Source organism: Triticum aestivum, chromosome 2B (assembly GCF_018294505.1).
Source record: "Triticum aestivum cultivar Chinese Spring chromosome 2B, IWGSC CS RefSeq v2.1, whole genome shotgun sequence".
Classification (NCBI taxonomy): domain Eukaryota; kingdom Viridiplantae; phylum Streptophyta; class Magnoliopsida; order Poales; family Poaceae; genus Triticum; species Triticum aestivum.
Genome location: NC_057798.1, coordinates 579,284,057 through 579,309,818, shown reverse-complemented (window position 1 = coordinate 579,309,818; position 25,762 = coordinate 579,284,057). Strand labels below are relative to the sequence as shown.

The 25,762-nt window shown below is 44.1% G+C and overlaps 2 protein-coding genes across 2 annotated transcripts; one reads left to right on the top strand and one right to left on the bottom strand.

The window, feature by feature from the left end:
- Nucleotides 1–847: 847 nt before the first annotated feature.
- LOC123046144 (bifunctional adenosine 5'-phosphosulfate phosphorylase/adenylylsulfatase HINT4) lies at nucleotides 848–3,077 on the top strand. Its single transcript, XM_044469440.1, has 6 exons — nucleotides 848–1,124; nucleotides 1,218–1,264; nucleotides 2,239–2,315; nucleotides 2,422–2,488; nucleotides 2,596–2,673; nucleotides 2,787–3,077. The coding sequence occupies exons 1-6, from the start codon at nucleotides 996–998 to the stop codon at nucleotides 2,887–2,889; spliced, it is 501 nt and encodes a 166-aa protein (XP_044325375.1). The 5' UTR covers nucleotides 848–995; the 3' UTR covers nucleotides 2,890–3,077.
- A 344-nt stretch (nucleotides 3,078–3,421) lies between these two features.
- On the bottom strand, nucleotides 3,422–5,929 carry LOC542914 (vacuolar-processing enzyme beta-isozyme 1). Its single transcript, XM_044469438.1, has 8 exons — nucleotides 5,653–5,929; nucleotides 5,367–5,531; nucleotides 5,135–5,291; nucleotides 4,953–5,038; nucleotides 4,654–4,853; nucleotides 4,251–4,509; nucleotides 3,934–4,140; nucleotides 3,422–3,825 (listed from the first exon to the last, which is right to left on the bottom strand). Exons 1-8 carry the CDS (start codon nucleotides 5,881–5,883, stop codon nucleotides 3,643–3,645), a joined length of 1,488 nt encoding a protein of 495 aa, XP_044325373.1. The 5' UTR covers nucleotides 5,884–5,929; the 3' UTR covers nucleotides 3,422–3,642.
- Nucleotides 5,930–25,762: the final 19,833 nt, after the last annotated feature.

Sequence of the window (25,762 nt, the reverse complement as noted above, 5' to 3'; positions counted from 1 at the left end):
TTTTAAAATTGTTTGGGAATTTCAAGAAATGTTCCTGTTTTCAAATTTTGTTCCTACATTCAAAAAATGTTCGCATTTTAAAATTGTTTGGGAATTTCAAGAAATGTTCCTATTTTCAAATTTTGTGCCTACATTCAAAAAATGTTCGCATTTTAAAATTGTTTGGGAATTTCAAGAAATGTTCCTGTTTTCAAATTTTGTTCCTACATTCAAAAAATGCTCGCATTTTAAAATTCTTTGGGAATTTTAGAAAATGCTCCTGTTTTCAAATTTTGTTCCTACATTCAAAAAATGTTCACATTTTAAAATTGTTTGAGAATTTCAAAAAATGTTCCTGTTTTCAAATTTTGTTCATACATTCAAAAAATGTTCGCATGTTAAAATTGTTTGGGAATTTCAAAAAATGTTCCTGTTTTCAAATTTTGTTCCTACATTCAAAAAATGTTTGCATTTTAAAATTGTTTGGGAATTTCAAAAAATGTTCCGGTTTTCAAATTTTGTTCAGAAATTTCAAAAATTGTTCTCTTATTTCCTAAATACTTTCGAAACAACGTTCATTAATTTCTGAATATTTTTGTTTTTTGTTTTCTTTTTAATTTTTCTCCTTTTCTTTTTCAAGTTTATTTTTCTTGTGGATCTTTTTTGAAAATTTCAAATATCGTTCAGAATTTCGAAACAAATTATCATTTTGAAATTTTTTTACAAATTCCAAAAATATTTACAATTTCGAAAAATGTTTGTGGTTTCAAAAACTTTTACGTACACTGCGTTTGTTCGCTCGCTGCAGTGCTGCGAATGGGCCGGCCCCTGTGCGATATGGCGTCAATTTGCCGCAAAATGCGACACATAGGACCTCCCGAATCACCCTTCCGACGACTTCGACGACGGCGGCAAGCATCCGCGAGCGCGACCGCCGCGTCCCGCCGCGTCGCTGAATCGGTCAATTCCGCGTCGCCCTCCCACCTACCCATCCCCCAACCGGTGGAAGGGGGGCCATGAAGAAGTCGTTCTGCTTCCGCGGCTCCGCTGCGAAGAGGATAGGACGGACGCCGATGGCGGACTGGTGCGTGTTCTGCGACATCGCCCGCCGCGCCCCCGCTTCCACCGCCGTCCTCCTCTACTCCGTTCCGTACACCGTCCCCTCACCTTCTCCGATCTGAACTCCGCCGCCTGTCGATTTGCTTGCTAAGCGTGCGACCTTCTGTTGTTGTGCGCAGGATGACAAGGTCGTTGCGTTCCAGGACATCAATCCGTCGGCGTTCAGGTACTTGCTGGCCGTTGTATTCTGTTCTTTCAGTACTGTGTCGCTGTCGTTGGTCTGGATGTGGCATTAGCATTCCTCATCGACGTAGTAGTGCTTCTGTTCATTTCGTCGAACAATTGGCGAGCATCACGAGAATTAGTGTTTAGATTTAGTTCTTCATCTGTCCTGCTAGTGCAAGTTGGTACTCTTGTAGTCTTATACTCTTATAGTTGGAGCTGCTTGATTTGTTTGCTATCTAAGTGTGTGTAAATAATGTTTTTCTTTATATTCTGATTGTGTTAAGAGACTGTCGTGTAGTTAGTGTTTATCAGGTCACATAGTTGCTGTTTATCATGTCACGTAGTCGGTGTTTCCTTATAATGTTTGCTGCTCACTGCCAGAGCAATTTTTTGACTGCTCTTGTCAATCAGCTGAGAACCTAGTGTGTGCTGATATGTGCCTATGCACAAGTTATTGTTCATTGAGACCAATATTTGTCTGGACACCTATCTGAAACACCGCCTTTCCTAGCAAGTTATCATTCACTTCTTGAGTAGCGTTAGCGTTGTGTTTATTTTAATCTCATGCAAGGTAGTGGCATAGATGACATATGGTATATATGTACAATTGCAGTTCTCTGATTAAATTTGTACAACTATAAAAAATATGGCATAGTTTACATTTCGTGATCAGTTAGTTGCTATAATTAATGTGTGTGTGGTGGTTAATAACATCTATCAAACATGTCAAACACGTTTCACATTTACTCAGTGAAAGGGATAACAGGCGATGTTGAGCTCTTTGTGCTGTCTGCCTCTTTGATAAGCCCTTGATGTGCCAGAGTGCTTATCCCTTGATTTTACTCTTACCAGCAATATGAATTCAGTTCTTCCATTGACCACCACAAGATCCATCATTTATGATCAGCTTGTGCATACATTTTTTTTTATCTTGAAGATCTGTGTTAGAGTATTCTCGTTGTGCAACGTTTGCAGGCACTATCTTGTCATACCCATCGAGCATATACCAACTGTAAAAAATCTCCAAAGAACCAACGAAGATCACCAGTTAGGTTCGTGCTCATAGCTTCTTGCTTCATCTAACACTGGATTGCTACTACATGTCATTTTGTTCAACCATGGATGCTTGGTGAACTATAACATTTTTCTCCTTTGCAGTTAGTCACATGGTGAAGGTGGGAAAAGATTTACTCAGTCGAGATGCTCCCAAATCTGAGGAACATAGGTATTGCTAAAAATAAAAGAAATACATTTGTTCTGGCATGGTGTAGATCAGCTTGAAAGCAGTATCATAGGTTGTTAAGAGTTATACTTTTCTGTTATTACTTGTAGATTTGGTTTTCATCAGCCACCATTTAATAGTATTGATCACCTCCATCTTCACTGCCTGGCACTGCCATTTATACCCAGGTACTGAAGTTTATTAATATCATGCCCTTGTTTATTTAAATATGACATGTTTTCCCATATAATTTTCTTTTTGCGCTCTCATCTCAAATTATTCATACTCTTCATCTTAACAGTTGGAGGCAAGTAAAATATACACCGTTGGGCCCCTTAGGGGGCTTTATTGATGCTGAGAAGGTATTGGAAAAAATAAAACCAGAAACAGAAGTGTACAGTTAATAAAAGTATTTAGACTGGTACTGGCTATTCCTGCTTATTAACGTTCTTCTACTTTTTTGCTTGTAATATTATTTGTATGTGGTTTGTATCCCTATTACTATTCTTGGATCGCTATAAATTTGGAAGACTTTGTCTGAAATGCTATACTTCATATCTTCATCCTGAAATCCATGGAAGTTCAACTCCAACCAGTCTTTTTTGGATTTCCTTTCATTCATTGGTCATGTACTGGAAACTTCAATATGGGGAGCAGCAGTGCTGCACAACTTACAGATCTACACTAGCATGGTCCGAAGAAGATTCACAAACATTGTATTCTCATCTTGTTAGCAGTGATAGCTTACGTAGTACTGTATGTAGCACTTGGTAGGGCTGTCTGTAGGAGGATCAGTATCAAATCAGATGGGTCATCAATTTTGGCCCACTAATAATGGCCGACCTGTTCATCATTACCTAATCAGATGGCACTGTCAACCATTCTCACAATAAAAAAAGATGGCACTGTCATGCAAAGACATTCACACACTTTTGCTACATAATAATCATTGCCTTTCAATTGATTGCAGTTATTTTTGATTTACAAAGGCACGAGCACGATCATAAACTACTGATTAACCCAACACCACATGGGGCGTCATTGTTGGTGTTTTCTTGTACGTATACCAATGTATTATGTATGTACACCATATATGAGGTCTAGCTAGGAACCTCTGGAGCATTTGGTACTGCTCCCATGTACTGCAGTGCAGCGGATCAGGCGCTGTGCCCTCGAACCAGCGGGCTCCACTTCCCCATGTCGTAATCGTCGCAAGCGCTGATGCTTGCCTCCTTCATCTCGGCCTCGGAGATGCCATTGTTGCATATGTTGGCGAACGCCCTCATGTGTTTCATGCCATACTGAGTGAGTGATCCGCATTGGGACTCGAAAACTCGCACCTGGCAGTTGGCATCAGTAAAGACTACAGAGTAAGTTCAACCGGAAGCAGAAAGAGTGCAGGGTGTTGCATATTTATGTGATTTTAAATATGGATATGTTACACTCACCATCGTCTTCAGACAATCCCAATCATCAACCAATGGCTGGCCAGAGCCTCTAGAAGCGTCAAGCACTGAAGGACCCTTTTCGAATCCAAAGACAAGCTTCCCGATGAAATCGATACTGCTGTCGAGATGCTTCCTGTGTAGCACGGTTTCTTTGATCTCCCTCAGAGCCCTCTGTTTCTCTTCTGATCCCCCATTTAACTGCTCATACTGAAAGCGAGAAGATACATTATTGGTTAGCAGACAAATTTGGAAAAACAAAGCACGGGCCACAAAAATTGACAAGAGGACACGAGCTTAAGCTGAAATAACAACTTTACCTTCTCCCACATGAAAAGAATGTCGGCATCTCTTTGATTGATTGCACCCTTGAGGCTGGGCCTAAGCAGTGGCCTGTTTGTGATGCTTGACTTTGCAGGATCGAAACCTTGATAGAGGAAAAGCATCTCATCCTTGAAAGTCCTGTCACCATACTCCATGACATGAGAACCTATACTGGACTCATTTCGGGGTGCCGTTCTCGCTTTCACCACCTCGTACTGCTGCTTGATTGTTTCCTTCTTCAGATTGTGGGTTTCACTGCAAATTAAGTGGGATCGAATGGTGGTTGTCAAAAAAAAGAAGCAGGATTGAATGGTTCAGAATAGCAAGCAAGCATAATGGTTGTAGATAACTGATACAAACTAGTACCTATATTACAGCTAGCTGATGCTTATTACGTACCTGTCTTCCATCCAAGAAACACTGTATGCGTCACCTAAACAGGTCTTGTATTCAGAAGGAGGTGGTACTTCCATCCCAGGGCAGTATGCTGCCCAGCTACTTTCTTCCGCATTTGCTGCTGTTGTAACATAGATATTGTGATCTTGTGGCATCAAACCCTCAAAGATGCTGCCACTTTCGCACGCTTCAACATATATAATCTGCCACAATTGTAGTAGTTCTCATTAGAGATGCGACTCAAAGCATACATGCTGTTTCTAACCTTTATCTAAGGGAAAAAGAAACAAAAGGATAAATACCATTTTCGAATAGCTTTTGGAAGCATTCTTTTGCCGTAACACCTTGATGAAGTCGCCAGCATAAACAAACGGCACGTTGGGCATACCTACATAAAACCATGGTAACTTTAGCTAAGTTTATTTATACTACAAAACAAATCAGCTGAACTACAAGGTTTATGTGGGAGTATATATGCATGTACCAAGTGCACCAGCACCCCCATGATCCGTGTAGTAGATGAAGATGTGATCATTCGGTTTGCTGTTTATCACCTTCCTACTCCCTCCGGTAACCGCAGTTTTGTTCCCCAGGAGAACTGCATACAAGTTCTTAGCAGTGACCTGCTCACCGGTGTAGTCCTGCAATGCATGTTAAGTTGATCATCAGTCCTGTTTGAATTAACGATAACACAGCCAGTAAGGTCATGCTAATACCTTGGGAACACCATGGTAAACATCTTTGCCTTTAGGATGGTTGATGACGACCCCACGCCTTGGGTTTTCAGGACTGTTGGCGATGTCATCGTACATAAGCACCACAATGTTCTCATCCTTGAGGCCTCCCTTCTTCAGGATCTGGTACGCGTGGCACACATCGGCCTGCACGTCGTGCCGTGCATCAACAACACCGCAAACAATCGTTGAGCAAGCACACGCTATCAAAAGTTTCATACAATGAATGATATACGAGCTGCATTAGTGAGGAACTGAGGACTCTCACCTGGTGCCGGTAGTTCTCGTAGCCGGAGGAGCCGGCGACAAGCACGGCCCACTTCGTCACCTCTTCCTCCACCGGCGACGCGGCAGGACCAGGCGCAGGGGCAGGGGCATGCCCATTCTCCGTCGGCAGCCGGATCAGCTGCTCCGAGTCCCCATCCGCGGCCACCGCCAGCAGCAGGAGCGGGAGGAATCCACAAACCCACCACGCAGCCATGGCCACCCTCGAGTTCATGTGCGTGTGCTAGAGCCTAGAGAGGAAGAGAAGGCAGAGAGTGAAGTGTGATCGTTCCTGTGGGGGATGGCGCCGCATTTTATAGCCGCGGCGGCGTGCAGGGAGGGAGTGAAGTGCGATCGTCGCCTGGCAGTTCTCGCTCGCGCAGGCGCGCAGGCGCAGCGCCTCCGTATCCGTAGTGGGGTTTGCGTGGCGTGCGCAGTTTCCCATTTTTGGCTTCAAAATGCCCGCCTAAACTTGCTAAAGTGCCGTGATTTCGGCCGTGGCTAAGCACGACGGTCGCACTCGGCACCGGCGGTGGCGGTTAGCGTCATGAATTAGCCGACGACGCAGCTCCGCAGGTTGAGCAGCCTCCCAGATGCATCCATCGCACGGAAGGGGAAAGGAGAGGTAAGGACGCCTCGCCGGTGACCTTCCCACGGTGCTGCCTCCTCCCAGCTTCCTGCAAAAAACGGCTACCGGACAGTGTGCCTGTTCAGGTGGCGAAAGCCGGGAAGAAATAACTCACGCAGACACATCATGTGAACCGACTTTTTTGGGAAGAAAATAGAATGTGCAACGACTAGAGAGGGACAGCGTATGCGCTTCTGCGCTGCAGCTGAAAACGTGAAGGACTCAGCTTAGTCCAGATCCTTTTTTTAAAAAAAAACTTCCAATCTATTCATCTTCAATCATGGCAGTCCAACGAATACCAGAAATAAAAATTACATCCAGATTCGTAGACCACCTAGCGACGACTACAAGCACCGAAGCGAGTCGAAGGCGCGCCGCCGTCATCGCCCCTCCATCGCCGGAGCCGGCACAACTTGTTGTAGTAGACAGTCGGGAAGTCGTCGTGCTAAGGCCTCATAGGACCAGCACCCCAGAACAGCAACCGCCGCCGATGAAAAATAACGTAGATCGGAAGGATCCAAACCGAAGACACACGAACATAGACGAACAACGACGAGATCTGAGCAAATCCACCAAAGATAGATCTGCCGGAGACACACCTCCACCCACCAACGATACTAGACGCACCGCCGGAACGGGGGCTAGGCGGGGAGACCTTTATTCCATCTTCAGGGAGCCGCCGCCGTCTCGCCTTCCTGAGTAGGACACAAACCCTAACAAGATTGGAAAGAACGACTAAAAACGGAGCCCTCCAGCCGGCCCTTGCCAGGATCCACCGCGCCTCCATGGCCCTAGGGCCACCGGAGACGAGGCGGACCTGCGCCGGCGCCGGCGAGAGGCACAAACCCTAACTTTCTTTCTTGGAGGAGGAGGAGCCCTTTTAGCTTAGTCCAGATCCTTATCACTAGCAACTGAAAAATGCAAATAAACCAAAGTGATGATTACTACATAATAAACCAAAATGTACATTAAGTTTTTTAATAGAAATATCGGATATTTGAGGAAATTTTCATGGGTTAGTTTTTTTACGATTAAATTACATACTCCTAGGATTTTTTAACAATTCATTTGCAATTTGTTTTATAAGGGACTTCTTCTAGATCATTCTTTTAACTACAAATTTAGAGAAACTTTTCCTTCTACTCATATCCCTTGCTAAGAATACTTTAGTTCCGTGATACAATCAAAGGAGCATTGATGTAGAGAAAAATCATTGTTGGATGTCATTGGTGTGATATTGCCATCATGCGCACTATTGCTACACTTCTTCGAATCCCGTGAATCAATGTTGTCTCAAACGCGAAGCAAGCTGAATATTTCTGAGAACCAGGAGGGATGAAGTCGCATGGTAGCATAGAGGCGACGATGCCCCGCCCATCGTCACCAAAGGTCGCATTGTGGGTTGTCTCGTTCGCCACCCTTCTCCATTGCTCCCACTCCCTTCCGTCTTGGGAGTGCTACACGTCTCATCGGGTGGACATCGCGTGCTCCGTTCGAACCGCTTTGCCTGATCTTGCGCAGGTGGTGCTCCACATGACGAACCCAAATGTTGCTTCGAGGTGGGAGTCTAGGGGTGTGGCCCAAAGATCAATCATCTTTAATGGCGAGGTTCAGGCACAATTTTCAGAAATGAGCCGACAACTTACGATAAATGAAAAAAAACAAGAAAAAGGAAAGAAAAAGAACAGAAAAAAACAGCCTAAAAAACAACTTGAACCCACATCCCAACATGAACTATAGTTCATGCAGAGTGAAAACCTGAAGCCAAAAATAGAATGAAAACGGAAAACAGAACCCCTACACACACGGGAAGAACGAGGAATGTCTCAACGCTCGTGCATGTGTGAGTACTCTAACTATTGCTGCCTATTTGGCGCCTTAAGCGCCCGTTATAGCCTATTCCATAAAAGCAGCCCCCCCCCCCCCCCCCGCCCCCCCTCCTTCGATTCCTGTAGAATGGGCTAGCCCACCATTTAGGCATGAGCGGGAAGCTCCCACTATTGGGAAGCTTCTTCGGGAAGAAGCTTTCTGTCGGCTTTTCTTTTTTTGGTTTTCTGCATTGTCTTTATTTGTTTTTCTCATTTTCCCTTTATTTTTATTTTTTTCCCTTTTCTTTTTATCCAATCCATGGACATTATTTCCCAAATTTATGAACTCTTTTCTACAATATCATGAACTTTTTTTTCAAATCATGCAAGACATTAACTTTTTTTCGAATTCATGAACTTTTTCAGATGCATGAACTTTTTTTGAACTCGTGAATTGTTTTGAGTTCATGAATTTTTTCAAAACCGCAAACTTTTTTGAATCCCATGAAAACTTTCAAATCTGTGAACGTTTTTTGAACTCGTGATTTTTTTGTTTGTGAACATTTCTTCAAATCCATGAATAATTTTTTTGAGTTCCTAATTTTTTTAAAGCACACATTTTCCTTAGAAAGTCAACTGGTCAATGGTGGACCGGTCAACCGTGAACTGAGCGACCAGAGAGCCGAAAAAACCATGCATCCACAAGCGAGCGCTCATTTGCTGGTTGGGCCGGCCCATGAGGCGGAGGCGCGTGAGGACCCACCCCATCTCGCTTTGAAAAATAAATAAGGAGTATACAACCCAACACTAAATAAAGGAAAGCTTGCGGTCCGCTCAAACAAAACATATGCACAGCCCGCTTGAAAAAGGCACGAAAGCTGTCCCCGAAAAATACGAAATCACTAATTAAGGAGCACTCTTTGTAAAGGTCATACCCATCTTTCCAGATCGCGACATGATAGTTTTTTTGTAGATTAGTTTATTCAAAACATCTTATCTCTTCAACCGTGCATTCAAATCTTGAACCGTTTTCATCGTTGGGTTCTTCGTGTAGAGGTCTTCAAAACTACATCCCATGTTGATAGATATTGATGAACTTTTTTCACGAAAAAACCGGACCAAGATCACTTTTTTCCTTTCCGAAAGAGGTACGATTGTGCCTCTTGCGGAAGCAAATCCGTTCCTCCACGAGAAGTAAAACTATTCTCTCACGGAAGAAAAAAACCCCGTGTTTTTCCGTTTCTGAGAGGCACGATTGTGCCTCTCACGGAAACAAACCAGTGCCTCTCGCGGAAGGAAAAAACAGAAAACACATTTTTTTGTTTCGAGAGGCGTGCTCGTGGAAGGAAAAAAATCCCATTTTCGAGAGCCACGACTGTGCCTCTCACGGAAACAAATCCGTTCCTCCTGCGGAAGAAAAAAACACATTTTTTTTTGTTTTCGAGAAGCACGTCTGTGTCTCTCACGGAGGCAAATCCATGGAAACCCTTCTTTTTTGTTTCCGAGAGGCATGATTGTGCCTCTCGGGGAAGCAATCAATATCACATTTTTTTGTGCATTTTTTTTATAATTTTATTTGTCCAAAACCTATGAAAGACCGCGGAAAGCTGAAAAGCCGGAAAACCCGGAAAAATCATCCAAAACTTTGAAAACACATGCGAAAAAAAAATCTGACGGACCGTCCAGTGTGCGAAACGTGGCGGTGACTGAGAGCATGCGTGGCGCGCTCTCAACTCATCCCAGGTGACCCTTGTGGGGCTCCCGAAGGAGTACTCTTTCGTTAGTTGCTCCCAAGTCGTATGGTGGATAATTTAGATGTGCAATAACTAAAGATAACTCCTATACCTCAAAAAAGAAAAGAGAACTCCTGTATGACGCCCACCACGTCAAAATGGCCCCTTTTCGCATATGGAAAACCCTGCCTTGGATGGCCCATCTCTCTGCACCGTAGTGCTCGTGCACTGTAGCGAGAGCGGTGCTGGAGCAGGAACTGGAACACTAGTGAGCGGGAGCAGGAAAAGTAGCACTACCCCTAAAAAAAAGGAAAAGTAGCACTATATGCCCCTTTTGTGTTTTATCCATTCATTTTTAGAAAACATGAAAAATTATCACAAAATCTGCGAATATTTTTAAATTTTGAACATTTCTAAAATTTGTTTTTTGCAAACAGTAAAATAATTTTGAACCATGAACGTTGTTTAAAAATAGGAATTCGTTTTGAAAAACGAGAACATTATTTGTATACTGTGAGTAAATTTTATTTTTCTGAATATTTTTTGAATACCTAAAAAATTTTAAAATAAAAAAAATCAAGTTATACTTTTTTGAAATCTATAATTATTTTGAATTTTTTAGTACCTTATAAACAAATCGATGCCTGTGCAAAGAGCGATGCTTTTAATATGGGTTATAAAGAGGATGCTTAAAAATGTGCGAATGATCATCTATTTGACGCAGCACGCGTCACATAAAAAACCAATAACTAAGCACAATTCCGATAGAAAAACGTCGGACGCGCAGTACAAGCCACGCGGTCCACGCCGCCACGGCCTGTATCAGCCCCGTCTACATCTACATATATACCAGACTCACCCCTAAAAAAACATATATACCAGACTCAAAAGTTGACCACTCCAAAAACATTCAAAAGTTGCTAAAAAAACTATACCAGACTAAAAAAACGAATACATACATATCGAGCCGGAGGGCCACTAGGAGAAGAAAGAGGTCGATCATGGTACGTGACGATGTCGATCAAGGTGTCGAGCGAGGAGAATATCAGGTCCATGGTAAATAATCGATCCGCACATGGAGGAGTCCTTGCGGACCAGGAAGTCGGAGGTGAGCAACACATTGCAGGTCTGGAGTGAGTTCCCCACGCTGGCGCTACTGAATTGGTTAGACGACTTCGAGGACACCGCCGCCGGGTTATTCGCCGACAAGATAGCGGAGGTCGGGGAGGACCTCAGGCATGACGCGACTGTGTTCAACGGGAGGGTCGGTGATGGGGCGTTGGTGGCTGAGCTGCTTAGCCAGGCCACGTGATGCGGCTCGCGACACGTGGAGGCGGTTACGCTAGTGGACAACGCGCGACGCCTACGGGACGGGCAATGCTCCTAAAGCATGGCTCGCAACATTGTCTTGTAGCACGCGTCGTAGCACAACAACACTCCCCCGCAGCATGATACCATCCATCGCAACATTGTGTCGGCACTCCTGTAACATTGCTCCCAACACGGCAACCAGTGGCGGAGCTACTCACAAAAGAATGGGCGGGCCAGTCTGAAGAGAAGCCCAATATTTTTGATAATTATGACTTACATTTACCCTTAGCCCGGCCTATTGTAGCAAAATTTGGGCGGGCCATGGCCCTTTTTTGCTACAACGTAGCTCCACCAGTGACGGCAACACCAGCTTGTAGCATGGCCCATGTTAAGATTCGTACACGAGAACTGGACGTATCGAAGAGTGCTCCTTAGGAAAAACAATTATGGGTAATGTCGGATCAGTAGATTTTCTGACAACTCCGTCACGAAGTAATGGGTGTTGTGCTAGTTTAATAAAGAAGGATGTTTTTCCTTTACTTTTTTTTATTGATTTACAATGTAGCGCCAAAAGAATGCAAAAAAAAATTTCTCGAATATGCACGAGTGTGCGTATCATATTTTATAGAAAGAGGGGAGGGTATAGAGCCCAATCCACCAGAGTGGCAAACACTACAACATCGCTTACAACCCACTATTGCACCCGCAGTTTACAAAGTGGGTCACTTAATACTCGCCCACCCGACAAACAACTCGAACATGCTATCTAGTTCACCCTTTAACAAGTTCGCCTACTGCCAGGCTCTGCCCTCGACCACTACTCTCATGACCACCACCTCCAGTGACAGAGAAGCACTATGTGTTTCTAAAGCTCCCAAAGCACGAGCGTGAAGATGGCCCTTGCTCCTTTCGTTTGTGCACTTCTGTCATGTTCTCGCGATGCACCATCCCTTGAGGGTACCCTGAGCCGTAGGTGACAATTCCTGTTTGCCCATGGCCGAGCACAATATTCTTCACACAGTTCTTGCGACACACACAAGTCAGCAGAATATGATCAATAATTTCTTCCTCTTGATCGCAGAAAGGGCAAGCATCTTGATGCGGAAGTCCACGTCGAGCGAGGCGGTCGGAGGTCCAACACCTGTTCCGCATAGCTAGCCAGGTGAAGACACGACACTGCAGTGGGGCTCTAGATCTCCATGAAAAGTCCGCGGTTGGCACCACATCCCTGCCGGCAAACTTGATGGCATAGGCGGAGCCAGCCAAAAACTGCCCATTCGCTTCCCACGACCATGTGATGGAGTCAGCGGCACTCTCCTATAACTGAACATCTTGCAAACGTTGCCATACCTCCAAGTACTCCACAAGAGCCACGAATGCCATGTTGGGGCTAATGTCTCGTACCCAGGTACCAAACGAGACCGCCTCATGAACCGTGTAGGTGGCCTTGGTTCGCTGCGGGATACAAATCTTCTAGATGATTCTTTTTCCAAAAGTACGTCAATGGCGTACCTTAGTTTTATGGGAAAAGATTAGTATCAACCGACTGATCAAGGCGCTGCATCCGCCGCTTGATGCGTCGTTGGATCAATTAAAATAACCAACCTCTGTCAACCTTATCTTTTCCAGCATCGTTCTCCTCCGCACACATATTCCTTCCCAAAATCAAGCTCCCTCTCTCTCTTCCCAAGTCAGCTTCTAGCAGCAGCGTCACCCAGCCCTGGGATGGCCTCGCGGCTCACACGGGCACCGGTGGCCGGAGCGCCGAGGACGAGACGGTAGTTGTGCCTCTTGCAACATCAACCTCGCCGCTGTCCTGAGACAAGTTTCTGCAACAACCGCGTTGTTGCGGAACGGCGGCGAACGACGATTGTGCAGCGCAGAACGCGGTCGGAGATGTTGTTGCAATTTTTTAAACATGAGTCTTGTTGCGAAAAATTAGCCGCGGCGGTAGATGTTGTTGTAATTTTTGTAACAAGGATCATGTTGCAGAAAATTAGGGAAGAAAGGGTTTTGCAACATGGATCTTGTTGCAAGAATTTAGAGAGAGAGAAGTTTTTGCAACAAGCGTCTTGTTACAGAAAATTGTATAAGTGGAGATTTTGCAACAAGAGTCTTGTTGCAGAAATACAAGGTTCATCGAATCGGATGGCTCACGAGACGGTGGATTTTGCGCCGAAGGACTACCTTCCCCGCAGATAGAGGATTCTGTTTCCGAAACTAACGTGTTGTTGCAGGACGTAAGGAGGTGGTCACGCGCGCACGATGGTTAGATCCGATGGCTATCATGGCGCTGATCCAACGGAGCTCCACGCGGCGGATGTTTTCTAATACATCCGCTGGCCGACGCGTAGCGGCTCCCTAGTTTTATGGCAGCAAAGATTTATGACATGTCACTACAACCAGTGTTGCCTAGGGATGAAAATGGAGTGGAAAGTTTTCGCTTTTCCGGAAGCAAAACGGAAACGGAGAGGAAATATGAAAACGGAAACGGAAATTTGCAAAACGGAAATGGAAATGAATTTTTTTATGCGGAAACGGAAACAAAAACGGAATGGTGTTTTCCGGTGGGACAGACGTGGAAACGGAACTTTCCGTTTCCGTGAATATGGAATTTCCATTTCTACTATAGGCCCATGGCTACTTTGTGGCCCATCTACCAAACAACAAACAATGACACAATGAGTAGAATGAGAAGAATAGATCAATTGAGGACCAACTTTTACTACCACGCACTCAACTAGACCCTCTACGGAATTGTCATGTGTTACTACTATACTACCCTGTTGCTAACACAACTATATTATTTTGTAGCCATGTGAAAAATTCCATAAATTTGTTTGCTTTTTGTCTGTATTTCTCTATGATTGAAGGGGGGGTTTTGTTCCGGTCAACACACAGTTTTGTTTCCGTGTCCGCTTTGTATTCGCTCCGTGTCTGTTTTCGGTACTATCTGTTTCCGTATTCGTTTCCGGAATTTCTATATTCGTTTCGCTTCTGTAAAAATATATGAAAACAAATATGATAGGACCCGGTTTCGTCCGTTTGCGCGCCATTTTCATCCCTAGTGTTGGCAGAGGTACTACTCCACAGTTGCAATTTGAAACTATTTTTTTCAATTGAATCGGCAAAACGCGAACAACTGACGAAACAAAGTACTCACCTATCCGAAATTCCGAATTCACAGTTCGATCGATGCCTTGAATTATTTGTTCTAAATTTAATCATGGAAGATGTGGATGCGTCGCCGGCGTCGGCGTCGCGAGCATGGAGGATTGAGTTGGTGTTATTCCGCCGCCCGCGTGCCGGTTGAGGTACCTCCATAACCTCCACCACCCAGACGCCAGCATCCGCGCCACGAGAGCCTCCGGGTCCGCGCACAGCGCCTCCACCGCAGCCGCGTGACGCCGCACCGCCTCCGCAACCGCCTGGTCCTCGCCCGCGCCCGTGCCCGCGTACGCCTCCGCTCGCCGCCTGAGCCTCTCGGCCAGCCCCACGAACGTCGCCGCGAACCTCGCGCCCACGCCCTGGCCGGCCCTGGCCGCCGCGTCTATCGCCTCGGCCCTCGCCGCATCGGCCTCGGGAACTCCGCCGCCGTCCATCTCCCTGGCCAAGAACTCTTGGAAAGCGGACGCCGCCGATTCGACGATTTCCTGCTCGTCCGCCGTCCTTGGCATCGTCCTCAAGTACCCGTCCCGTAGGCGCCGCGCATCGGCCACCAGCGCGGCCGCCTCCGCGCGCCGCGCGCCGCACCATGCGGCCTGGCTACGCAACTCGGACAGCAGCGCCTCCTCGCCGGCCCTCCCGTCGAACACGTCCGCGCCGTGCCTGAGTTCCTCCTCGACCTCCACTATCTCGTGGGTAAACGCGGCGGCGGCGTCCTCGAAGCCGTCCAACCAGTCCAGCAGCGCCAGCGTGGGGGACTCCCTCGCCGCCTGCAGCTCCGACTGCATGGTCCGGAAGAACTCCTCCAGGTGCGGATCGACTATTCCTTCGTTCACCATGGACCTGATCTCCTCCTCCTCGCTCAAGGGCACGGGAACCTCGATCGCCATCGTCACGTCCACCTCTGGCTCGAAATCCTAAAGGTGCGGATCGATCTCTGTCTTCCCCCGGTGGCCCTCCGGATCGATCTCTGTATGGCGTGTGTTACGCGCCTGATTTGGAAACAATAATCGGTTGCAGATAAGACCGTGGCGTGTATTACCCGCCTGATTTAGAAACAAGAATTCCTTGGTGACAGGCCGTGGCGTGTGTTACGCGCCCGATTCGAAAAAGACTCTTGTGGACGTGTGGAGTGACCACAACTTGAGGAGGAGGATAATCATCTTTTCGGTTAAATAAATGGAACAGAAAACAAAATAAAATATCCGGGAGGCTAATTGTGTCGCAATGTAGTACAGTACTTGATTGATTTCGGGGCATTTAGACTACTCCATGTCCTTTTTACTATGCATATTAGATTTCTCAGAAGTCAAACTTCATAAACATTGATCAAATTTATGTAAAATATTATCAACATTTACCATACCAAATAAACCTAGTATGAGAATGGGTTTGTAGGACACATGTAGATGTGTTTTAATGCACATCTAAGTGACACAATCAAGCATAAAAATAAAAAGAAAAAAAATACCACATGAATCTCCGCATAAAATCAATGATATAGAACTTAGACGTGCAATATTTATGGCACATCTAGATGTGCTTTAGCAAAACTATATAAAAATATATTCTATGATGGATCTAATGATATTGATTTTGTAATATGAGTGTTAATAGTTTCTTGTACAAAGAGCTGAATACACTGAATCTTAGAACTCACGCGTGACGGTCAGTTTGGTGCATAAACTTGTAAAATACATGATTGCCGCCATTAAACTTGCGCTAGTGTGCAAATACAGTCACATTTTTGGAAGACTCGTGTCCCATGTGGGACATAGCTGTGTGTCATGTCTTACTCTTCGTCGCCGGTGACCCCAACACTTCACTTCCCGGGGCTCACGGCCGAAAGATTCCGGACATGGGGAACAACCATGACTTGGAGAATAGACGTTGGCGGAGATTTAGACTAGTTTAATTACCAGACGCTTTTTTTAGTTGAAATGTGTTGAAAATGCAACAAATTTGGTCCAATTTAATTGAATATCATACGGTTTGCATGAAAATCCTTTGGTTTGTTCAAATTCAGTTTGAAATATGCGCGGATATTTGGGTGACAACATTGGATGACCGGCTGTAGTATTAATGTCCACAAGCGCATCCGGACGCATCCGCGCAAAGATACAATGTCCGTTTTACGGTCCGCATTAGAGATGCCCTAAGCTGCACACTGCAGCCCGGCCACCTCCCATGCCTAGTTTAAAAAATTGGACCGGACCGACGGTCGAACTCTAAAAAACTGGAACCGGCGGCATCAGCGGTTTTTAAGCTAATAAGACCGTTCTACAATCAGACCGGAAAAAATCGGTCAAACCGGCCGGTTTTATAGAAAACCAGTGAAAAAATCGGGCCACTGAACCGGGAAAAACCAAGAAAAAATGGTTTAATAGAAATTGGGAGAAGTGGGATTTGATCCGAGGTCGTGTGAGTAGTACGCGGGGCCTGCCCACGCCCAATAACCAACTTGATTGTGCTACTTTGTTGTACACTACATGGAAATAATTTTGTTTGACCTATTGTTTGACACTATATTGGCACATATATTATTGCTTAAGAAACCGACGATCGAACCGATGAACCGGCGGTCCGACCGGTAAAAAACTGAACCGACAACCTTTTCGGTTCGGTTTTTTAAACTATGCTCCCATGGACCGCCTACTCTGCGCATACCCAGACGCACTTTGCATCAAGAGAAACCACATTCTTCTCTTTCATTTCCTTGGGCAGCATCCGCCCGTCTACGAGTTCATTCCTGGCTCATGCCGGGAGCACCGGAGAAGGAGTTGTCCCATCCCGTCCGGAACGAGGTCTGAAGAGCGTGGAGTACGTGGTTGCGGAAGCCGGGAGGCGGAGCGAGGCAACTTAGGATGTGAGGAGGATAGTGATGACCCACAAGTGTAGGGGATCTATCGTAGTCCTTTCGATAAGTAAGAGTGTCGAACCCAACGAGGAGCAGAAGGAAATGACAAGCGGTTTTCAGTAAGGTATTCTCTGCAAGCACTGAAATTATCGGTAACAGATAGTTTTGTGATAAGGTAATTTGTAATGGGTAACAAGCAATGAAAGTAAATAAAGTGCATCAAGATGGCTCAATCCTTTTTGTAGCAAAGGACAAGCCTGAACAAGTTCTCATATAGAGAAAAGCGCTCCTGAGGACACATGTGTTGGGGATCGTTGCAGAAATTTAAAAAATTCTACGCATCACCAAGACCAATCTATGGAGAGACTAGCAACGAGAGAGAGGGGAGTGCATCTTCATACCCTTGAAGATCGCGAAACAGAAGCATTGCAAGAACACGGATGAAGGAGTCGTACTCGCAGCAATTCAGATCGCGGTTGATTCTGACCTAAGCGCCGAACAACGGCGCCTCCGCGTTCAACACACGTGCAGCACAGGGACGTCTCCTCCTTCTTGATCCAGCAAGGGGGAAGAAGAAGTTGGGGAAGAACTCCGGCAGCACGACGGCATGGTGGTGGAGGAGCAGTGGTTCTCCGGCAGGGCTTCGCCAAGCTCAACGGAGGAGGAGGGGGTGTTGGAGAGGGGGAGGGCTGCGCCTTGGATGAGGCTGCTGCCCTCCCTCCTCCCCTCTATTTATAGGGTGAAGGGTGAAGGGGGCCGGCCCCTCTAGATGAGATCTAGAGGGGGGGCGGCTACGAGGATGGGGCTTGCCCCCCAAGCCAAGGGGGCGCCCCTTTTAGGGTTTCCCCCAAGCCCTAGGTGCATGGGCCCTAGGGGGATGGCGCCCAGCCCACTTAGGGGCTGGTTCCCCTCCACATACAACCCATAGGGCCCTCCAGGGTAGGTGGGCCCTCCCGGTGGACCCCCAGAACCCCTTCGGTGCTCCCGGTACAATACCGACAAACCCCCGAATACTTCTGGTGACCGTATGATGACTTCCCATATATAAATCTTCACCTCCGGACCATTCCGGAACTCCTCGTGATGTCCGGGATCTTATCCGGGACTCCGAACAACATTTGGTAACCACATACTATTTCCCATAACAACTCTAGCGTCACTCCTTAAGTGTGTAGACCCTATGGGTTCGGGAATCATGCAGACATGACCGAGACAGCTCTCCGGCCAATAACCAACAGCGGGATCTGGATACCCATGTTGGCTCCCACATGTTCCATGATGATCTCATCGGATGAACCACGATGCCAAGGATTCAAGCAATCACGTATACAATTCCATTTGTCAATCGGTACGTTACTTGCCCGAGATTCGATCGTCGGTATCCCAATACCTCGTTTAATCTCGTTACCGGCAAGTCACTTTACTCGTTCCGTAATGCATGATCCCGTGACCAACTACTTAGTCACATTGAGCTCATTATGATGATGCATTACCGAGAGGGCCCAGAGATACCTCTCCGTCATACGGACTGACAAATCCGAGTCTCGATTCGTGCCAACCCAACAGACACTTTCGGAGATACCTGTAGTGCACCTTTATAGCCACCCAGTTACGTTGTGACGTTTGGTGCACCCAAAGCATTCCTACGGTATCCGAGAGTTACACAATCTCATGGTCTAAGGAAATGATACTTGACATTAGAAAAGCTTTAGCAAACGAACTACACGATCTTGTGCTATGCTTAGGATTGGTTCTTGTCCATCACATCATTCTCCTAATGATGTGATCCTGTTATCAACGACATCCAATGTCCATAGTCAGGAAACCATGACCGTCTGTTAATCAACGAGCTAGTTAACTAGAGGCTCACTAGGGACATGTTGTGGTCTATGTATTCACACATGTATTGCGGTTTCCGGTCAATACAATTATAGCATGAACAATAGACAATTATCATGAACAAGGAAATATAATAATAACCATTTTATCATTGCCTCTAGGGCATATTTCCAACAACATGGGAATTATCGTCAAGCTAGTTTTCATCACGCTCATATGATTCACGTTCGTTACTTTGATAATTTGATACGTGGGTGGGCCGGTGCTTGGGTACTGGCCTTTCTTGGAAAAGCATCCCACTTATGATTAACCCCTATTGCAAGCATCTGCAACTATAAAAGAAGTATTAAGGTAAACCTAACCATAGCATGAAACATACGGATCCAAATCAGCCCCTTACGAAGCAATACATAAACTAGGGTTTAAGCTTCTGTCACTCTAGCAACCCATCATCTACTTATTACTTCTGAATGCCTTCCTCTAGGCCCAAATAATGGTGAAGTGTCATGTAGTCGACGTTCACATAACACCACTAGAGGAAACACAACATACATCTCATCAAAATATCGAACGAATACCAAATTCACATGACTACTTATAGCAAGACTTCTCCCATGTCCTCAGGAACAAACGTAGCTACTCACAAATCATATTCATGTTCATAATCAGAGGGGTATTAATATGCACTAAGGATCTGAACATATGATCTTCCACCGAATAAAGCAACTAGCATCAACTACAAGGAGTAATCAACACTACTAGAAACCCACAGGTACCAATCTGAGGTTTTGGTACAAAGATTGGATACAAGAGATGAACTAGGGTTTGAGAGGAGATGGTGCTGGTGAAGATGTTGATGGAGATTGACCCTCTCCCGATGAGAGGATCGATGGTGCTGACGATGGTGATGATTTCCCCCTCCCAGAGGGAAGTTTCCCCGGCAGAACAGCTCCGCCGGAGCCCTAGATTGGTTTCGCCAAGGTTCCTCCTCATGGCGGCGGAGTTTCATCCCGAAAGCTTGCTTATGATTTTTTTCCTGGGTAAAAGACTTCATATAGCAGAAGATGGTCACCGGAAGGCTGCCAGGGGGCCCACGAGGCAGGGAGGCGCGCCCAGGGGGGTAGGGCGCGGCCCCCCACCCTCATGGACGGTGGGTGGCCACCCTCTGGTATTTCTTCCGCTCAGTATTTTTTTATTAAATCCAAAAATGACTTTCATGGAGTTTCAGGACTTTTGGAGTTGTGCAGAATAGGTCTCTAATATTTGCTCCTTTTCCAGCCGAGAATCCCAGCTGTCGGCATTCTCCCTCTTCATGTAAACCTTGGAAAATAAGAGAGGATAGGCATAAGTATTGTGACATAACGTGTAATAGCAACCCATAATGCAATAAATATCGATGTAAAAGCATGATGCAAAATGGACGTATCAACTCCACCAAGCTTAGACCTCGCTTGTCCTCAAGCGGAAGCCGATATCAAAGAATATGTCCACATGTTTAGAGATAGAGGTGTCGATAAAATAAAATACGAACATGAGGGCATCATGATCATTCTTATAACAACAACATATATAAATTTTTGTCATTTGAATTCTTATGCTAAAGTAACAATCTATTCACAATGTCAAGTATGAATCAGAAACTTCATTGAAAACTAACAAACTATAATCTCAGTCATTGAAGCAATTGTAATTTATCATAACATCGGAAAGAGTCAATACAAGAGCTTTTCAGCAAGTCCACATACTCAACTATCATTTAGTCTTTCACAATTGCTAACACTCACGCAATACTTATGGTTATGGAGTTTTAATTGGACACAGAGAAAGATAGGGGCTTATAGTGTTGCCTCCCAACCTTTTACCTCAAGGGTGAGGTCAACAATAATAGTTCATGCTAACTTACATCCAATTGGATATATATTAGGATCTTTCCAACACGAGGTGCTTGCCAAAGGATAAAATGTAAAAAGGAAAGGTGAAGATCACCATGACTTTCAATGTATAAGACAAAAGTAAAAGATAGGCCCTTTGCAGAGGGAAGCAGAGGTTGTCATGTGCTTTTTGGTTGGATGCACGAAATCTTAATGCAAAGAGCGTCACTTTATATTGCCACTTGTGATACGAACCTTTATTATGCAGTCCGTCGCTTTTATTGCTTCCATATCACAAGATCGTATAAAGCTTATTTTCTCCACACTAATAAGTCATACATATTTAGAAAGCAAGTTTTATTGCATGCAACATGACAACTTACTTGAAGGATCTTACTCAATCCATAGGTAGATATGGTGGACTCTCATGGCAAAACTAGGTTTAAGGATATTTGGAAGCACGAGTAGTATCTCTACTTGGTGCAAGGAATTTGGCTAGCATGAGGGGGAAAGGCAAGCTCAACATGTTGGATGATCCATGACAATATAATTTATTTAGGATATAAGAAAACATAACCCATTACGTTGTCTTCCTTGTCCAACATCAACTCTTTAGCATGTCATATTTTAATGAGTGCTCACAATCATAAAAGATGTCCAAGATAGTATATTTATATGTGAAAACCTCTCTTTCTTTATTACTTCCTATTAATTGCAACGATGACCAAAACTATGTTTGCCAACTCTCAACAAGTTTTATTCATCATAACTTCTATATGTGAAGTCATTACTCTCCATAAGATCAATATGATCTCTTTTTTTCTTTTTTTTCTTTTATTCCCTCAAGATCATAGCAAGATAGAAAAAGCCCTTGACTCAACACTAATCTTGATTATATATAGCTCACGGACTCGATTATAGGGATCATAATGCAAAACTCAAAACTAGATCATACTAAAACTTTATTCTACTAGATCAAGATATTACTAAAAGGATCGAACTAAGTAAAACGGTAAAGATAGGTGTGTGATGGTGATATGATACCGGGGCACCTCCCCCAAGCTTGGCAGTTTCCAAGGGGAGTGCCCGTACCCATGTGATTACGTCTCCTTAGCTGGTGAAGAAGGTGGTGATGATGATGATGGATAGTCGCACATCGAGTGTAGGAGCTCTTCCAATTTGCGGATAATGCCCTTGAGTGCGACGATATGATCCTTCAACAAAATATTTTCATGTGTGAGATACTTGTTTTTATGCGAGCTAACTCAATCATCTTGAAAGCTTCAATCTCAGTAGGGGTAAAGAGGTTGGGGAGAGGTTGGATGTCTTCTTCTTCTCCCGCCGGAGCTTGATCCTCCATGACCTTCTTGGTCTCATCCTCCTTGTTGGTCTCCCCGGGTTCTTCTCTCTTCAGCTCTATCTTCAATAGCCAAGCATCCTTGTCTTCATTGTTGGAGGAGGGTGACGTCATGACGCCTGGCCTTAACAACTCTGACAGAAGATAGCTCAAAACAAAGACAGAGGATATTTGCGTGATACGATGGTCAAAACCTTCGGGAGATTGTATAATGAATTTTTACCGACCAAAAGAAGTATCGTGCAAGAAAACAAAGTCCGGAGAGCACATGAGGTGCCCACGAGGCAGGGGGCGCGCCCAGGGGGTAGGGCGCGCCCTCCACTCTCGTGGATGCCTCGTGTCCTTTCCGGACTACTTCTTATTTTCCTATTTTCTTAAATATTCCAAAATGGAGAAAAATTGCTATCAAAACTATTTTGGAGTCGGTTTACTTACCGTACCACATACCTATTCCTTTTTGGAGTATGAAACATTCTGGAAAGTGTCCCTTATGTATTCCTCCGGGGTCACGGTTTCAATAACATTAGTTTCAACATTTATAGGATTACCTGAGATATAATGTTTGATTCTTTGACCGTTCACCACCTTCGGATTTGTGCCTTCAAAGTTGTTGATTTTTATGGCACCAGAACGATAGACCTCCTCGATGACGTAAGGGCCTTCCCATTTAGAGAGAAGTTTTCCTGCAAAAAATCTTAAACGAGAGTTGAATAGCAACACATAATCACCTACGTTAAACTCACGCTTTTGTATCCTTTTGTCATGCCATCTTTTAACTTTTTCCTTAAACAGTTCGGCATTCTCATAGGCTTGGGTTCTCCATTCATCAAGTGAGCTAATGTCAAATAACCTCTTCTCACCGGCAAGTTTGAAATCATAATTGAGCTCTTTAATGGCCCACTATGCCTTATGTTCTAGTTTGAGAGGTAAATGACATGCTTCTACATAGACCCATAGGATTTTTATATGCAGTCCTATAGGCCCATAATGCATCATCAAGTTTCTTGGACCAATTCTTTCTAGATCTATTAATAGTCTTTTGCAAAATCAACTTAAGCTCTCTATTACTCAATTCTACTTGACCACTAGACTGTGGGTGATATGGATATGCAATTCTATGATTAACATCATACTTAGCAAGCATTTTACCAAAAGCACCATGAATAAAATGTGAACCGCCATCAGTCATGAGATATCTAGGGACTCCAAACCTCGGAAAAATAACTTCTTTAAGCATCTTAATAGAGGTGTTATGATCAACACTACTAGTTGGAATAGCTTCTACCCACTTAGTAACGTAATCAGTAGCAACTAAAATATGTGCATACCCATTAGAGGAAGGAAACGGTCCCATATAATAAAAGCCCCAAACATCAAATGGCTCAATAACAAGTGAATAATTAATAGGCATTTCTTGACGTCTACTAATATTACCAATTCTTTGACATTCATCACATGACAAGACAAACTTACGGGCATCTTTGAAGAGAGTAGGCCAATAAAAACCCGATTGCAATACCTTATGTGCAAGAGATGAAGTGCAGTTCTATCTCCAGCGTGGTGTCCTCCATAAGCCTCGATGTGACACTTGCGTAGGATCTGTTCCTGTTCATGCTCAGGTACACAATGTCTAATAACACCATCCACTCCTTCTTTATAAAGGTGTGGGTCATCCCAGAAGTAATGTCTTAAATCATAGAAAACCTTTTTATTTTGCTGGTATGTGAAACTAGGTGGTATGAATTTAGCAAAAATATAATTAGCATAATCAGCATACCATGGAGCAGTATGAGAAGCATTTATGACAGCTAATTGTTCATCAAGAAAGCTATCATCAATAGGTAGTGGGTCATCAAGAACATTCTCTAACCTAGACAAGTTGTTTGCAACGGGGTTCTGAGCATCCTTTCTATCAATAATATGCAAATCAAATTCTTGTAGTAGGAGAACCCATGTAATAAGTCTATGTTTAGCATCTTTATTTTCCATAAGATATTTAATGGTAGCATGATCAGTGTGAATAGTTACTTTAGAATCAACAATATAAGGTCTGAACTTATCATGAGCAAATACAACTGCTAAAATTTCTTTCTCAGTAGTAGCATAATTTCTCTGGGCACTGTCTAGAGTTTTACTAGCATATTGAATAACATTTAGTTTCTTAGCAACTCTTTGTCCTAGAACAACACCTACAACATAATCACTAGCATCGCACATGATTTCAAAGGGTAAATTCCAATCAGGTGGCTGAACAATAGGTGCAGAGATCAAAGCTTTCTTAAGTATTTCAAATGCTTCTACACAATCATCATCGAAGACAAAAGGAATATCTTTTTGTAAGAGATTAGTCAGAGGCCGAGAAATTTTAGAGAAGTCCTTAATGAACCTCCTATAAAAACCGGCATGACCAAGGAAACTTCTTATACCTTTAATGTCCTTGGGACATGGCATCTTTTCAATAGCATCAACCTTAGCTTTATCAACTTCAATACCTCTTTCAGAAATTTTATGCCGCAAGACAATGCCTTCATTAACCATAAAGTGGAACTTCTCCCAATTCAAGACAAGACTACTATCTTCGCATCTCTGCAAAACTCGATCAAGGTTGCTCAAGCAGTCATCAAAAGAAAATCCATAAACGGAGAAATCATCCATGAAAACCTCACAAATCTTTTCACAAAAGTCAGAGAATATAGCCATCATGCATCTTTGAAAAGTAGCAGCTGCATTACATAAACCAAAAGGCATACGTCTATAGGCAAAAGTACTGAAAGGGCAAGTAAAAGCGGTCTTTTCTTGATCCTCTGCTGACACGGGTATTTGAGAGAAACCAGAGTAACCATCTAGAAAGCAAAAATGTGTATGTTTAGATAATCTTTCTAGCATTTGATCAATAAAAGATAAAGGGTAATGATCCTTTTTAGTAGCTTATTTAATTTGTGGAAATCAATTACCATCCTATAATCTGTAATAATTCTTTGCGGGATCAATTCATCTTTATCATTAGGAACAACAGTAATATCTCCCTTCTTAGGGACGCAGTGGACAGGACTTACCCACTGACTATCAGCAACGGGATAAATTATACCTGCCTCGAAGAGCTTTAGTATTTATTTTCTTACCACTTCTTTCATCTTAGGATTTAACCATCGTTGGTGATCAATAACTGGTTTGGCGTCTTTCTCCAATTTTATTTTGTGTTGGATAGAGTGTGACTAATGCCCTTAAGATCATCAAGAGTATATCCAATAGCAGCACGATGCTTCTTCAGAGTTATCAATAATCTCTCCTCTTCCTGCTCTGAAAGGTTAGCACTAATAATAACATGATATACCTTCTTTTCATCAAGATAAGCATATTTAAGAGTATTAGGTAATGGTTTAAGCTCAAACACGGGATCACCCTTGGGTGTAGGGGGATCCCCTAGGATTTCAATAGGCAAGTTGTGTTTCAATATAGGTCCCTGTTTAAAGAATACTTCATCTATCTCCCTTCTTTTATTCGTAAACATATCATTTTCATGGTCTAGAAAATATTGTTCTAAA

Coding starts and splice junctions, on each gene's coding strand:
- LOC542914 (XM_044469438.1), bottom strand. CDS start 5,883: ATGAACTCGAGGGTGGCCATGGCTGCGTGGTGGGTTTGTGGATTCCTC. Junction 5,039..5,134: donor TGGGGGTGCTGGTGCACTTG/GTACATGCATAT, acceptor GGTTTTATGTAG/GTATGCCCAACGTGCCGTTT. Junction 4,510..4,653: donor GTTTCTTGGATGGAAGACAG/GTACGTAATAAG, acceptor CTTAATTTGCAG/TGAAACCCACAATCTGAAGA.
- LOC123046144 (XM_044469440.1), top strand. CDS start 996: ATGAAGAAGTCGTTCTGCTTCCGCGGCTCCGCTGCGAAGAGGATAGGA. Junction 1,125..1,217: donor CCGCCGTCCTCCTCTACTCC/GTTCCGTACACC, acceptor TGTTGTGCGCAG/GATGACAAGGTCGTTGCGTT. Junction 2,316..2,421: donor CAACGAAGATCACCAGTTAG/GTTCGTGCTCAT, acceptor TCTCCTTTGCAG/TTAGTCACATGGTGAAGGTG.